The sequence below is a fragment of the Apis cerana genome, linkage group LG14, assembly GCF_029169275.1.
Source record: "Apis cerana isolate GH-2021 linkage group LG14, AcerK_1.0, whole genome shotgun sequence".
In the NCBI taxonomy this organism is placed as follows: Eukaryota; Metazoa; Arthropoda; class Insecta; order Hymenoptera; family Apidae; genus Apis; species Apis cerana.
In genome coordinates, this window is record NC_083865.1 from 7,941,759 (window position 1) to 7,958,560 (window position 16,802).

The 16,802-nt window shown below is 22.6% G+C and overlaps 4 protein-coding genes and 1 pseudogene across 22 annotated transcripts in view; 2 read left to right on the plus strand and 3 right to left on the minus strand.

The window, feature by feature from the left end:
• LOC108000652 (liprin-alpha-1) overlaps nucleotides 1-5,319 on the minus strand; it is a 32,855-nt gene extending 27,536 nt beyond the window's left edge. For 12 of the 15 annotated variants that reach the window (XM_017061125.3, XM_062084514.1, XM_062084516.1 and 9 more), the window contains exon 1: nucleotides 4,744-5,229. In XM_017061125.3, coding sequence (XP_016916614.1) covers nucleotides 4,744-4,992 — 249 coding nt within the window. In that variant the 5' untranslated portion in view covers nucleotides 4,993-5,229. Of the gene's footprint in view, nucleotides 1-4,743 lie in introns of all 15 variants that reach the window. The other 3 variants (XM_062084515.1, XM_062084511.1, XM_017061114.3) reach the window with 1 other exon arrangement.
• On the minus strand, nucleotides 5,256-11,692 carry LOC108000649 (uncharacterized). 4 transcript variants are annotated; one of them, XM_017061111.3, is made up of 10 exons: nucleotides 11,471-11,654; nucleotides 10,396-11,379; nucleotides 10,293-10,325; nucleotides 10,155-10,199; nucleotides 9,933-9,998; nucleotides 9,712-9,849; nucleotides 9,423-9,494; nucleotides 9,282-9,351; nucleotides 9,172-9,203; nucleotides 5,256-9,089 (listed from the first exon to the last, which is right to left on the minus strand). In XM_017061111.3, exons 2-10 carry the CDS (start codon nucleotides 10,486-10,488, stop codon nucleotides 9,072-9,074), a joined length of 567 nt encoding a protein of 188 aa, XP_016916600.1. In that variant the 5' UTR covers nucleotides 10,489-11,379; nucleotides 11,471-11,654; the 3' UTR covers nucleotides 5,256-9,071. The 4 variants fall into 4 exon arrangements, with proteins under 4 accessions (XP_016916600.1, XP_016916599.1, XP_061940509.1 ...); XM_017061110.3 differs by having other exon boundaries at nucleotides 5,256-9,203; nucleotides 11,471-11,692; XM_062084525.1 differs by lacking the exons at nucleotides 10,155-10,199; nucleotides 10,293-10,325 and having other exon boundaries at nucleotides 11,471-11,645.
• On the plus strand, nucleotides 6,339-8,418 carry LOC108000654 (uncharacterized). Of its 2 annotated transcripts, XM_017061126.3 has the most exons (4): nucleotides 6,339-6,475; nucleotides 6,991-7,135; nucleotides 7,467-7,763; nucleotides 7,833-8,418. In XM_017061126.3, the coding sequence occupies exons 2-3, from the start codon at nucleotides 6,994-6,996 to the stop codon at nucleotides 7,754-7,756; spliced, it is 432 nt and encodes a 143-aa protein (XP_016916615.1). In that variant the 5' UTR covers nucleotides 6,339-6,475; nucleotides 6,991-6,993; the 3' UTR covers nucleotides 7,757-7,763; nucleotides 7,833-8,418. The 2 variants fall into 2 exon arrangements, with proteins under 2 accessions (XP_016916615.1, XP_016916616.1); XM_017061127.3 differs by lacking the exon at nucleotides 6,339-6,475 and having other exon boundaries at nucleotides 6,994-7,135; nucleotides 7,473-7,763.
• A 1,012-nt stretch (nucleotides 11,693-12,704) lies between the features above and the next one.
• LOC108000651 (pyruvate dehydrogenase phosphatase regulatory subunit, mitochondrial-like) lies at nucleotides 12,705-14,191 on the plus strand (annotated as a pseudogene).
• Nucleotides 14,192-14,935: 744 nt separating this feature from the next.
• LOC108000631 (charged multivesicular body protein 4b) lies at nucleotides 14,936-16,745 on the minus strand. Its single transcript, XM_017061079.3, has 4 exons — nucleotides 16,417-16,745; nucleotides 15,939-16,116; nucleotides 15,567-15,817; nucleotides 14,936-15,496 (listed from the first exon to the last, which is right to left on the minus strand). The coding sequence occupies exons 1-4, from the start codon at nucleotides 16,595-16,597 to the stop codon at nucleotides 15,441-15,443; spliced, it is 666 nt and encodes a 221-aa protein (XP_016916568.1). The 5' UTR covers nucleotides 16,598-16,745; the 3' UTR covers nucleotides 14,936-15,440.
• Between the last annotated feature and the right edge of the window lie 57 nt (nucleotides 16,746-16,802).

Sequence of the window (16,802 nt, forward strand, 5' to 3'; positions counted from 1 at the left end):
ATCTTTGCATTTTTTAATTCAATCGAGAAAAAATTCTGTAATTTCTTCTTTTTTTTCAATCTAAAATTAAAATTTTAATAAAAATTTAATTAATCAGCGAATTTTTTTATTATTATATAATATATATAATAAATAAATGATGTTTTTTCTCTATGTATGAAGATCAGCGCAATAAAAAAGTACAATGTAGTTTCACTTTTTATCAATTAAATTTTCCAAAAAATGATTTGTTTCTATTTTTGTTTATTTACCAAAATTGATCTTCAATTATACGATTTATTAGAGGCACCCCGTATAATATACCGGCGTGTACATAAAAGCCAATCGGGCGACGGATGGATCGATATGGCTGTCGGTTTCTCCCTTATTTCATGGATATATCGATGCTCCACATTGTGTTTCTTCTACTTATGTATTACATTCTCATATTAGACTCTCTATACGATGATTTTTCAAAAAAGAAAAAAAAAAAAGATAAACGAGATTAAAAAAGTATGATCTCTGTGATCAAATATTCTCCCGAAACAAATCTTTTAATATATTTTAAATTTATCTCGAGTTTAAAATTGAATTCTGATTTTCTTAAATCTAAAACTAGAAAAAAAAATGAACATTGAGATAAACACGGCCTATCTAAAATACAATTTTTCAATATTCGATGATATGAAAATGTATAATTGTGAATCACGTTTCATACAAAAGTTTTCATGAATAATATCTTCAGTGATAATTTCTAAAAATCAATATTTGAATATTATCATACGATATTAAAGTCAAATTTTGGATTAGATTATCATGGAGAAAAATCATATTATTTATCAATGACTTAATAAATTATAGATTAAAATACTAATAATTATAGACTAAAATATCATAACATTAAAAAATATATGATTAACATGAATCAAAAATTTCGGCATGCTCCATATTGCGTAAAATTTTCTATGCAATATTATCATTTCAATGAGCACTTATCGAGATACGGAAAAGTTAGCGATGATAAGAATTCTTTATATCATTATCATCAAGCCTAGAAAATACTATAATTCCTCTTTCTATGATATTTCATATTTCATATTCTATTCCACTATATTTAATATAAAATTAATGTCAAACTTTTGATTTCTAAATATTGATTAAAATATGTATGATAAAATTTTGATATTATAATAAAAAAAAATACAATAATATTGTAAAATACAAATGACATTCAACGAACAAAGATTAAATTAAATGATAAAGTCAGTATATTTTCAAAGCTACCTCTGGCAAGATAATGCGCTGTCGAAGTCAATACAGCTTATACAGATTTTTATTGGATCTTGCCAAACTCTGCAGAAAGTTGTCACGTTTCATCTGCAGCAAAAATTCGATAAATAATTGCTAAGAAATTTTTTTCTGGATGCATACTTGGAAAATCTACATTTTTTTTTTCTTATTTAATATTATAATTTCGACAAATATATTTATTATAATAAAAATTGCTTACAAAATCGCTATATCATAACAGAATTTTCAATTTCTTATATTATTATTATATTTTCTTATTATATTATATTATTATATAATTATTATTATATAATATAATATAATATAATATAATTACATTATATCATTCTATATTATATTTTGTTTAAAGAAAAGAAGCTAATATGACAAGATTTTTATCTCTAAATTTATTCCACAAATATAGAAAAGATTTTACGAGAGAAATAGGTGAATAAGACGTAGCATTGCACCTATATATACCACCTACGACTTTATACCGAGATCTATGTGCATTTCCGACGGTTTACCGTTATGTGCATATACAGCTAGGAATTGGATTACAAAATAGATAATATTGCTTCTACAGATATGCATCACATTTTATATTTGATTATAGAAAAATAATTCTTTGACAAATTATCAATAAAAAGACTATTTAAAAATTTTTTGTTAAAGCCACAAAAAAAAATAAATTATAACAAGAAAGATCTCATGAAGAAAATGAAAAATAACAAATAGAAGGAAATTATTAAAATTATTATATTTATTTTTATAATAATTCACTAATAAATAACAAAATTATATTATTATTATATATAAACATTCATAGAATTCAACTTTAAAAATATCAATTATTCGAACTTTCATCTTTCCTAATTATTTTTAAACTATGCAAAAAGAAATGGACAATTTCTGTATGTATACACCAATCAAGGAAATAAGTATTGCAATCAGTAATTGCATAACATTGCATCCTTAATCAGTTTCCAGGAAACATAACAAATTCTCACCTGTTAGCCTTTTATTTAAAAATCAATTCATTTTTCTTTTTCTAATTTTTAGATTTTTATTTTCAAATAATCGATATCTTCGTTTATCTGATTGATATTTTATTTAATATTTAATATCTAGAATATTCATTTTGATATTTTTTCAATTTTATCAATTAAAAATCATTTTATTTTTTACTTTTTTGTAAAAAATAAATAATAAAGTTTGAATATATAATGTTATAAAAAATTTTGTTATTTTACATAATTAAAAATATATGTATTGTATTAATAATTTAATTTAATTTTAATTGACTTAATCTAATATCTCACATTTTTCAATATAATATATATATTCTACTACACAAACATATATATATATACACACATATATTGATAGATATGTGCAATGAATGTTATGTGCAATTAAGTGCAATAATAATAGTTATTCTTTTGTGAGAAAAAGAATTTCGATGATAGATAAGAATCAATTCGTACGAAATAATCAAAATTATCTTCACATAATCATAAATCAAAATAAATTATATATAGATATATAATGATATAATAAATAACTTTGAATTAATAAATTCAATCACCAAATAATTATATATTATTTTATTATTAATTATAATACTATGCTACCCTATATAAAAATTTCACTATAATAAATATATTAAAAAAATAAAATACAATCCTTCTTTGATTTCTAATACATGATTTATATTTGGAATACTTCAAAAAAGAAAATTATGAATTGTTATTTACATAATATATGATGAAATGTAGAAAATTAAAAAAAATTATATACAATCCTTTAATCATATTCTAAATAATTTTAGCTTAATCAAAATTTCTTTAATTATAGTTAAAAATTTAAAATTCGGATCTAATAATAATTCTAATTTAATTTCTATATTTTAAGGTAACAATTATAAAACAAAACTTTATTTAAATTCTAATCTATTCTCTTTTTCTCTTTCTATTTTTCGAGTTATAAAAAAAAATATAAAATAATGTTTTAATTGTCAAACATTTCTATGATGATCATTACATAAAAGCTTCGGTAATTACAGATCTATAATCGATCTCATATCGTGCAATTAGAAAAACACGCTCTTACAAATATTTCATAATAGAAAATATATTATTGTTAAGTTTATTGAAAAGATTTGTAAATATATTAAATGAACGAATTAAATTCTAACTAATGAAATAAGTAATTATTCTAAATAATTTTTATGATAAAAGGAATTTGGCTTTATCTTCAGATACAAATATTGATCTACTTTCTCGTTAATCAAATAATAAATTCAACTCTATTGTTGATCCAACTCTATTGAATTTAAATTAAATAATCTATTTTATGTATATTATTATTATTATATATAATATCAAAATTATCTTTTCTTCAATCATTATATATTTGCTAAAAAATCAGTTTTATTAGTATACTATGATTCAAATCATAATTTTATTAATTGATATATTTAAAATATTATAAAGAATTTTAACACATGTAATCACCCACGTGCATTTATAATCTGCCTTTTTTTATGACATCATTAAATTATTCTTTATCTAGGTTGAGTAATAGAACGAAGAAATGGAAACGGGCAATAAATGCTTGTATATTGTTAAGATCAAGAAATCACATGATATAATAAATAAATTATATAATAAATTAATAATAAAGGTTATAATGATAAATATCATTGTTTCAAATAATAAAATTATCTTTATCAAAATAAAATGAAATTCAATCTACCTTGAAATAGTAATTATAATATTAAAGAATAAAATTGCATCACATAATCTAAAAGTCTCTATATAAAATTGTAAAGGAAATATATCTTTCATAAATCAGATCTTTAATTATTTTTGTTATAACTATATGTAATATTTTATATTAATATAGCACGATTTTATTTATTCGATTCAAGATATATTTCAATTATTTATTCTAGCACATCTTATATATGAAATAAATAAATAAATATTTAATAATTCAAACATAGTAATTACAATTAATAATTTATCAATCAATTTAATTCTTTTTAGAAATAATTAAAATATCAAAATATAAATCGATCAGTATTACAAATAAAAAAATAAATATAATTAATTCTTAAATAATCCAATTTGAATATATCCAGTTATATATAAATCTCTTTCTTGAAAAAAATCGGACCAATCATATAATTATTTTAAATTAATTCAGCTTCGTTATTCTTCATTATACATATAATTCATAAACCATAAATGAATTATACCATGAATGTTGTTATTTACTTATTATAAAAATTTCTAATAACTTCATTATTATCAAAAAAATATTATAAAGAATTATCTTATGTCGTATAATGGATCTCAATCAATAAATAAATAATATACATATGAATATAATATATACATATATTACATGTTTAATAATCAATTATATTTTAAACTATTAAGAGGAATTATATATTTTAAACTATTATACCTGAGGAATATTAGCGTTCAATTGACGATTCAATGAATCCCGCTCCTTCTCGACCTCCTGCAAACGTGCTTCCGTTTCCTGCAACCGTTCCTGGTTTTCGCGTAATGATTCCACCAATTTGTCTCTTTCGTCAAGCATTGATACCATCAATTGCTCGAAGTTCGCATCTTCACCGGAATATTGCGAACTTCGCTGGCTAATGCTGTCCTCCGCAATAGTCGGCATCACGTCACACATCATATTCCACATTTTGTGTATCCTACTATTTTTTCACCCTCCAGCACACTGAAACTCCACTTCAAATATACACGCAAATAAGAAATAAGAAACAAAATGAGAAACAAACACGCGCGCCGAATATAATATGGACACTCGCGTGCGCGCCAGTGACAACGAAAGCCACCTATCGCTTTCTATATGTATATATATGTACCTTTTAATTTGTCTTGAACTTTTTAATTAATCATTTTCTTAATCAGTTTCATCGTTTGGGTGTATTTTTTCTCTCTTCCTTTCTGTCTTTGATTTGTTTATTTTTGAAACTTTCTAATTCTTCTTAAAAATTTGTAATTTTTTTTCTTTCAGTCACACTTTTAGTAATTCTAATAATATCTACGCGCCGAAATCCTGATAATGTTATCTTCTTTAAAGAGTATATTGCTTAACCAGAAGAAATACTAAAATGCTGAAGATTAACTTCTCATAATTTTTACTCTGTGAAGGATGAAAATCGTTCTTTTTTTATGTTTGGTTAACTGATACCTATTGGCAGAAACATTGCTCGAATAATCTCTTAACAGTTCCAAGTTCAACATTACTCGCTCGGTCACTTTCTCACCATGATTCAAATTCATATCTCGTTTTCAGCATTGGACAATACATTCTTAGCAGCTATTAAATATTGTTTACGGAAGGGAATCAATCGATGTGTCGTTGTGAAGGATCATACGCAGTTAAGACACAGTCATAGGCAACGAGAATATTTTCCTTAAAAAAAATTAATCAATTCGTAAGAGGAAGATTTGATACCCAATATACAAATAGTTTCACTATAAATATATGTACGATTGTTAGATAGCTAAGTCAGTTTTGACAGATCACAAATAGGATCAGTGAATATACACTATATTACGCACTCTTGGATCTCTTATACATTGATCATACGCGCGTATTCTTCGTTTTCCATTTCACTTTTTATCAGAAACATAAACTAATATTCAATCGAAATAATTCGACACAAAAATAATATTCACAGTGCACTCTCTTCTGGAGCCGGGCAGATGAGTCTGACATTCGTGAAATATCCGTGAACAGTATAAGAATGATCACTGGACAGGCTATCGTTTACTTTTCACTTCGATTTTATTTAGACAAGATTTCATCCTATCTATTGAATGCATGTAACACAAGTAAATTATGAACAGAAAAAATTTCGTTTTAGGAAAGATATATATCGAGGGGAGTTCGGAACACCGCTTATTTTACCTCGCCGACTATTTCACAATTTATTATCACCATCGAAAATTCGGCCAACGGAACGATTCCGATCGTACGTACAAGTTATGCACGAGGCGCAAGTCAGCGTGCAACAATCGGCATTTCGATGGCATTATCGCGGAAAAGCCGAATACTGACACACCTACAGTTCGTTCCTACCGCCCAGCCTCTATGCTACTCCATTTCCGATACCGGCGGCCATTTTGCGCCGTGACGTCAACCTTCGTCCCCGAAGGTGCGTCCGACTCCGCCCGAATGTCGTACGACTTTCTTTAGCCGTGTTTGCAAACTGCGACGAGATCGATGATCACTTGTAGCGCTACAATTTCAGAATTTTATAAAAGCGCGGGACAATTGAATTAATTTCTTGAATTCCAAATATGTATAATTTGTATTAAATAGATTCTATTTAATTATTAAAATATTAAAAAATAGTAACTAATAACTAATAATTGAAAAGTCTAAAAAGTCCTTCATTTATTTAAACCAATCTATAAATATATATTATAAATATCGAAATGTACAGGGCATTTAAATCAAAATTTTTTATTTTTAATACTTGAATCCATTTTTTAATAAATAAAAAAATGTATTCCTATAAAGAAAATCGTTATATTTTAAAATTTAATTTCTAATGCATTTTAAAATTTATATAGAAGCATTTATTTTTTAAGTAAAATTGATCATAACTTAATATGATAATTTTGATCTATTTAAAAAGAAAAAAATCGGAGAGGCTTAATTTTCCAGAAGATGGAGACTGCGCTACAGAGTAGGATGCTGGATAATCAATACCGACCTTCGTGTCGAATGCTGGACCAAGTTATACAATTAAAAGAGATAGAGGCAAGCATCATGAAAACAGTAACACATACTTGTACGCCAGAAGCTACGGGTAAGTAGTCATAGCTTCAATTCAAAATATCTTTCAAAAATAGAACTTACATCACTCCTAATAAAATGTTAAAAGATCTCTATACTTGTTTGTTAAAAAAAAAGTATTTTATTATAAATATTTCAATTTTTTAAATTCTAAGTATCTCTTTAAATATTATTTTTAATGAATAAAAAAAAAAATGCATTTCTTTTTAATTATCAATAATTTTTTTTTCAAAATATATTCAAAATGGAAAATTTTTATTTTCTCCAAAATACTTTTTTGGTTTATATTTAAATGATGCTTTTAAATGTCTCTATTTCTCGGAATTACACTTTATTCGTCCAAGTTGTAGATCTACCTGGAGGCGATTCAATCGAAGATATCGCTGAATCAGTAGATGAACTGCGTGAGAAATTAGCGAATATGAAAAGACTGATGGAAGAGCGAAAAGGCACTACCCTGGGCGAGATTAGCGCAAGAAAGAGAAAAGAGACCTCGGATATCATAGATGGTCATTTTTTATCTTGGATATTTGGCTCGGCATTGATCGTCATCTTGAGTGTTAGTTTTTATGCATTTTACAATCTTTATCATGCAGTTCTGAAAAAATTTCCATCACATCATACAGAATTATAAAGAAATGGTAATTTTTATTTTTGAAAGTATATTTCAATTTTTTTCAATAATTTTTAACTATCTTAATAATTTGCAGAAATGGACAAATCTCTATAACAACTTTTAATGAATTTTATGAATAAAAAATTATGTTCGCTTTGAATGTATTCTATTACATTCAATAGAAGATGAACTAAAATATGTCCAGAAATCTCAAACTTCTTGCATGATTTTCAAGAAGTATGTTGATAAATAGTTTTGTTTTATATCAAAAAAAGTGTCCCATGAAATAATATAATAAGATGTGTGGAATAGCAGAAGAAATTAGAAAAAATTAAAAGAATAAACAGCAAGGTTCCTTTCGTGTGCACTTAACAAGCTCAACGAACATTTTATAGTATTCTTTTCAAATAAAAGATAGTGTTCCTTTTATGTTTATTACAATTTTTTAAGGAACTCTCTATGAACTCACGAAGAAAATTTTGAAAAAACTATTACGTTATATATCGGAAAAGAAGCAAGTGCCTTAAAACATCTCTATTTGTTTTAATATGTTCGTATGAATGTACAATTCTATGATTACAAAAAAAAAGGCACTCAAAATAAATAGTTTAAATTCTTTTCATTTTTAAGATGAAAAAAATATCTTGAATGAAAAAAATATATTATCTACTTATTCCTTACTTATTTTTATTTTTAATCTCCTACAAATTAATACATTTCAAAAATAACGTCTCATAGAGTATTTTTTTTTTATTCTTTTTTTCTGATTTTGTATGTAAAAATTCTATCGTTTTTAAATACTGTATTATTTTTTTTACCATTTATATTTAACATCATGCAATATTTAAAGTTTAAATTATAAACTTCATATTTTATACTAACCTTTATCTTAAGAAAAAATCATTTTCAAAATATTTAGAAATAAAAATTTACAATTATTAATTGAAATTATTATTTTGATAAACTACTAATTAATTATTAGTTATTAATTGATTATTAATCAATAAAAATAATATTTTGCACTTTGTTTTTGCTTTTGTTTTTGCTTTCTATATAAGAAATAATTTCTATATAAGAAATCATTTTTTTTACGAATAATCGAAATTCATAAAACTCGAATTAAATTTTTGTTTCAATATTAATTTTTACCATGCATTTGAAAGTAAAAAACTTTCATATCGATCGTTTACTTAAATGTACATATTGTGAATAATAAATAAACATTACAACTCAATCAAAAATAACTATTCTCTGACTGTTCGATATTAAATCGATGTTCGATAAAGTAGTATTTGATAATGTCTTCTTAATTATTTGTTCTAATTTTCTTTCTTTAATATGAAAAACAATACTGTGAACATTTAATAAAAAATTAATTATTATGCATACAAGAAGACGATAAAATTTTTTTATGGTAAAATGAAATAACTCACACGAGGGTGTCTTGATTTCTCAATACTCGAAGCTACAAACATTTAAAAAAATCAATTAAAATAATAAAAAGCAAATTTTAAACAAAATGTAAAACTTTATAATAACGTACAGAATAATATTTTTTTATTCTCCAATTCTTTAGAAAAACTATTGAGCATTTTTTGATAATCTTCTTGTTGCTGTAATTATATTATGAATTATTTTTTATATTTTATATGTATCGTCAACTTTAAAGCAATTAAAACATTACCTTTAATACTTCACTTCGAAGAGCTTCTCGTCGAATTGATAAACTTGAAATTTGATTTTGTAACATTCTTACCTATCAAATATAATCATAATATCATAATTTCTTTTATTTCTTTTTTTTTAATAATTATATTATATTATATTATATTATATTATATTATACTATATTATATTATATTATATTATATTATATTGTATTATATTATATTATATTATATTATATTATATTATATTATATTATATTATATTATATTATACTATATTATATTATATTATATTATTACGCCAACCTCATCTTCAGTCTTCCGAATATCTTTTTTCAAATCAATCATTAACGAGCGATATCGATCTCGACAAGAAGATGTTTTATTTTCCAAATCAGTCAATACCTTTTCTGCATCTTTTATTTCACATTGCGATTTTTGTAACTATGTTCATAGCAAAACTAATTAAATTTCTTTTAGAAAGACTTAATAAAAGATGTTTATGGAAAAACAAATTAATTTCTTACCACATGTTCTTTCTCCGTAAGTTTTTCTGTTAATATTTCCAATTTATCATCTACGCTATCGCGACTCTGAAATAATCAACATGTAATCATTTATAGAAATCGAAAATATAAAAAAAATCGATAACTGTGGTTAAGAAAAATATATAATATGATACGTATATATATAATGTATATATAATTTTTTAATAATAAATTTTAGTTAAAAATATTTTTTTAACTGACTTCGATTGGGAATTCTTCTTCCACATTTGTATCTTGAGGTACAATCTAAGAAATGTAATAATGTATAATTTACATATTGTAGAATACATAAAATCTTAAGATATTATAAAAAAGAAAAAATTATATTATTAAACTTACACATTTTTTCAATTCTTCTGTTTGAGCGTTATACTTTGTCATAAACAACATTATTGGTTAACATAAAGTATTGTCGATTACAATAAAAGAAAAAAATTCTTACCATAACCAGAAGAAAAGTGACAACGCAATAGATAATGAAGATAAAAATACACGTTATTTTAAAGATGCAGATTGCGAAAAGTATGAACCACATTATAAAGAATTTTGTAGTAATAATTATTCCTAATAAAAATAATTAGTAAAAGTATACAAATAACAATTAGAAACGCTTGAATTTATGATAAAAACGATATTAATAAAAACCGAAGATCTAACATCGTTCCCATTTTGAATGATCACTTTATCGAAGAGATTTGAGAATCGAAATCTATCGAAATTTAAATATTTCGATTTATCGTTAAAAAAGTTTTAGCGCGCATTTATAATTATATTAAATATTTAAATGTATCCAAAATTAAACTCAATAATATTTTAAATTAAATAATTTCAAAATCAATCTTGAAATTATATTAAAATTATTTCAAAATAATGAAAAAATAATTAACATAAAAAATAATTTGTTTTCTTCAAAATATTTAATAATTATAAAATATCAAAATATTATCTAAAATTCCTTAATTTTTATTTTTAAGTGATAATTTAGATTAATTAACAAAATTCTTCATTATTCTTATATTGAAAATTTTAATATCTAAGAAAATATCTGCATAGTCAACATATTTTAGAATTCTAATTTTTACAATTTATTTAGAAAAGTAATAAAAACTATAATTATTATTTTTCATATTATTTAATACTGCAACACGCGAGTTCAAAATGTTTCCACATTACAACTTTACAAAAAATAGTTTTAAAAACTTATAGAAATTATTTAAATAATATAACCTATAAAAATGAAACATTTAAATCTAATCCTAATTCCGATAAAAATAAAAATAAAAAATCATGATTCATATACAACACAACAATTTCCATTTCATACAACAATATTACCTTCGCAAAAATTGTTATAGCAGGTGCAGGAATTGTGGCTAATTCAGTTGCTTATCATCTTGTTATTAATGAATGGAATGATATACTCATTCTGGAACAAAATAGGTATAGTTTATTTACATGAAATGAAATAATAAATAAATAATAATATTTTTTTTAAATAATGCTATAGATTTTTTTACTTGTTATATTATATATTTTATATAATTAAATTATTGAATAATTTTGTTTTGAAAAATTATTAATATTCTGATTATTTTATTTAAAAATTATTTATTATAATATATACTAATTAAAATATTTCATATCATAGAATTGGAAGAGAAACTTCTCATTTTGGCTCTGATACACTTGGTCCTTTTAAATCAATATCATATAAAAACTCAAAACTCAATATAGATTAATATTTTATGAATACTTTATTAATTATGCCGAAATAGTAATATAAAAATTAAATTTTAAAAATATAAAATAACTTTAATCTTATTTTTTAAACAAATTCTTTCCTATTTTTGAAATTTGAGCATGACAATTAGGATTAAAATGTAATCTATCAGTTAAAATTCCAGCACATCCTGCTGAATATTTTTATCCAATTTTTTCTAATACAAATATAGTTTATATTAAATATACTTTTTCTTCTAATACAAATATATAGCTCTATCATGTATACGAGATTATGATTCATACTCATATATAAGAGAATGGCAAGATATTTAAGATATTAATATATCTTATTTAATTTGTACAAATTTATATAATCTTATATATATAATCTTGTATATATAAAAAATTTATATAATCTTAATAATAATTATAAATAATCTTTATAATAATTAGATTTATAAATTTATAGGAGGTTCTTTAATTGATTGATTTGAACCAGAATCAAAACCTACATTTAAAAATGGTATTGTACCTGTAAAAAATTGGAAAAATCACTTTATATTTGATATTTCATATTGGAAATCTTTATGGAATAAAGTAGTGCATAGATTGTCATTTTTAAAAAATGTATAATCAAAAATATATAACTATCCAGATAATTTTACACCAGATGATAGATGGATATTAGGAGAAAGTCTGGAAGTAAAAAATTATTTTATTACTGTTGACATAAATGGAAATTTATATAAGGTAAAATGTAGTAAATTTTTAAATAATTTCTACATTTTTTAGATCTTTCGATTACTAAAATTCTTTTCTTACTATCTTAGGAGCAGAAGGAATAGGTAAAAAAATTGCTGAATGTTTAATAAATGGTAAATCTAAATTATAAGAATTACTTCCTTTTATTATACAATTTTAATGATTTTTAAATTTTACATAGCAATAAATAATACTTACAATAAAAAATAAAGGAAATTGTTAGAAGAAATTATGCAATTTTGTATTCTCGTCAATGTGAATAGAAATATGCTTGAAACTTGCATTGTTTGCCATTATATTCTGTTCTTGAAGAAAGAAGCGCAATTTTCAGTGTCAAAATGGTTTATGAACATCTATCCCCTCTATTTTAATTCAACTTATAGAAATGAAAAATTAATTTTCATATTTCATTTAGTAATGTTTACATTCACAAATAAAAAAATAAATTTCATTAATAGAAGGATTAAAGAAATCTATGCTACCAGGAAGTTTTTATAAACTCCAATTTTTTAATTTCATGAAAAAAGAATTTTTAGCAAAGAAGAGATGGGAATAATATGAGTGATATGAGTATAATAATAGATATTTTTAAAAATCGAAATTAAAATATATATTTAAATTATGATTATTTATAAAATATATTTCATGATTTATTATACTTGTGTTTTTGTAGTCCAGTCATAAGGAAGTTGTAAAATATTCAACAATTATGTTCTAATGATACAAACATACCAGTTCATAGTATATACAGAAATGCAAAATGAAAGAGGAGAGAAATGATTGTATTTTAATAAAACAAGCTGAAAATAGTTATTTTATGGTTTCATTTATATCGCAATAAATACGTATTTATATCTAGGATATCTAGATAAAAAAATAATGAAAATCAATAATGAAATTAATAATATAATTTAAATAAAATTATATATTTGTTTATTATAGACCAACTGATCATTCAGTAGGTCTTAATAATGTAACTTCAAAATATACTGTTATTAATTTAGTAGAACCTAAAGCAGCAGGACTGCTTTCAGAATTATCTAATTCTAATATTCATCTTTTCCCCTTTACATATAAAGTAAATATTTTCATTTGTTTCTATTAATTATTTCATTAACATTAGGTAGATTTATGACATATGTACAAATATTAATTTCATATAATTAACAGAATGTAAATGTAGTCTATTGATGTAATATATTTACATCATTTACATATACTGGTGAATCAGATTATTGCTTATATATACCATTAAAATATGCACTTCATATATATTAATGAAAGTAGATAAAGATTATGGAGCACGAAATGTAGATGTATTTATACAACGTTTTACGATAGAAAGATTTATTCCATTTTGGGCTGAAGAACTGATATCTTTTGTTACACCATAAAAAAAAATGGAAATGGATATAGTTAGATATAAGTACATAGAATTTATTTATATATTTCTATTATTAAAAGATAAAATATTTCAAACATTATGATTAATTAACAATTTATTATTACAGAAAGAGTATTTTATTGGCAAATTTGCTTTACAACATCAAAAAGAACAAGATGTGTTAAAGCAAGATGTGATTAATATTATTTATTGTTAATGAATTAGATATTAATAATAATTATAATAATATATAGTCATGGGGTAGTGAATCAATTTATCGAAATAATGAATTTGGAGGAACTGTTACTTCAGATGAATAAATGCTATGTATAATTAAAAATAAAATATACTTGTAATTATATTCTTTTAATTAATAGTAATAATTTTTTAATTGATTAATAATCTAATTTTATAGATATAATTTTAATATTGAAAAACATATCTGTCTTGGTTTTATCAATGTTTTTAAGTCAAGATATGTACAAACTAATATTGTTACAATAGACTTTATAATGAAATTCAAAACTCGTTACGAAATTCATATTGCTGGAAATTAATATTGCTAGATTTCCTGTTAAACTATAACACATTTATCCATATCAATGCTAAATAGTAAATTAAACAAAAAATATATTCCTACATTGTAAAAATATATCCTCATTATAGCATAAGTGAAATTTTTTGAAAATAATATTTTATTTATTTAATTGAAACTTTAATCATTGAATTATAAATTAAAATAAAAGAAAATAAATTTTTAAATTTTCAAAGACTATTTTCTTACAAATTTAAATATATCTATATTTATAAAATTGTTCAAATTATGAAATATATGTTGCATTTTAATGCATCCGTCATTCTTTAAATTATTTTATTTAAATTCTTATTTATATTTAAAAAAAACTATTAATATATTAACTTAATATTATAAAAAAAATATAATTATTTATAATTTTATATTATTTTTAGAACATTGTAAAAATTATGATTTTTTGATTTAAAAATATGTAACTATATTTGTTTCATTTATGATTATATTATACAGTATATTACAGTATACATTTGAATGAATTTATTTATGACAGATACATTTATACAAGTTTAAAAAGCCATACAATTTAAATAATGCCAATTTCAAAATATGTTATACATATGTACATTAAAATAATATTCAAATTTTAAAAAGCAATTATATATCTTATGACTTAATCTTCTGTATACAAAATTTATAATAAATTTGTATTTTTCATTATTAATTACATGTATACAATTATAACTATATATGCAAATTATAAATTTATTTGATATAATGAATTTTTTACTGCAACAATAAAATATATTGATTAGCTTAAATATAAGTATTTGTATTGTTATAATATTATAAGCTTTCTTATAAGAAAATTTTTATATCTAAAAAGCAAAAAACCTATTATGAAAACTTAATTATTATTTTAATTAATCATTTTAACAGTGCATAAAAAATACTGTTACTAATATTAGAATAAGTATGAATCCAAAAAATGTATTGACATACACTGTTCTGATTTTCAACTGTAGATACTTAATTTTAACTATTAATTTCTTACAAAATTTATTTTTACAAATATTTTAATACCATCTTATGATGCCCATGCTTCTAATTCTTTTAAATCTTCATCCTCTTCAGGTTTAGCTTCTATAAATATAAACAACATTTTAGTTTAAAGATTATTATAATATATATACATATACATTGAAATTTTTACTTGTGCGAGTCCTAGTTGGGGCAGTTGGAATAGCAGTAGCTGGAACATTTGGTAATTCATCAGTAGGTTCAATACCAAGTAATTCTTTATCTAGTTGTTCTTGTTCAAGTTCTTCCAATTCTTTTTCTAATTCTTCTTCATCTACATCTTGTCCAAATGCTACAGGATTAGAAATTGCATCAGAAATTTCTCTTGCTACATCTTGTTGTTCAGCTATATCATCCATCATATCATGTACTTGATCAACATCCCTAAAGAATAATTTTAATAAATATTTTTAATAAAAAAAATTTTAATTATTTATTTTAATAATTTATTACTTATTTACATTAATCAATTAATTAACACTATTATAAAATTATTAATTCTTACATATGTTGATGAACAGATTTTAATGCATCTGCTGCATTTTTCATTGTGGTAAGTACAGCAGTATTAGTATTCGCACATTCAAGTGCTTCCCTTTGACTTTCAATTGTAGTAAGTGTACCATCAATTTGTTGCAATTGTTTTTCATAACGTTTCTTTCTTTTAAGGGCTTGAATTGCAGCTGTAAAGCATGTTTCTTTGTTGTATTCATTCTAATATATCACTAAAGTTAAAATCACTTAGAATAAACAACTTATAATAATATTATAATTTATAATTCAATATAAATTTTTTAATTTAATAAATTTGTAAATAAAGTATTTTTTAAAACATTTTAAAACATTAATAATTATAATATATAATATGCATAAATGAACATTGAATACGGAACAAAGAAACGTCATAATGACAAACTATTTTAATCATTGAAAATTTTCGATTGTTGATATAAATGATTACTAAAAAAATTAGTCATAGATACCTCTTTTATTTTTTGTTCCATGTTTCTTAGCAGTTTGAATTTCAATTTCTATTTTATTTTCAAGGAAATCTTGTTTTTTTATCAACATATCCTCCGTTTCCCGTAATTTTTGTATTGCATCGGCTGTTGACAAAGGTGCCGGTTCTTTTTTACCACCGAATACTTTACTAAAGAAACTCATTTTGTAAATAAATCTAATTCAAATTTAAATTATGATCACACTTTTAAAAATATAATAAACACCATATACTTTAAGCAGAATTAACAGCACTCTGCATTAATCACAAACTACTGCCATATTTCTTTTGGCACTGATATGTATTATGACTCATCGCTAAGTTACTATAAAATTCCTATACATTCAAATTATTAAAAGGAATGTCTAA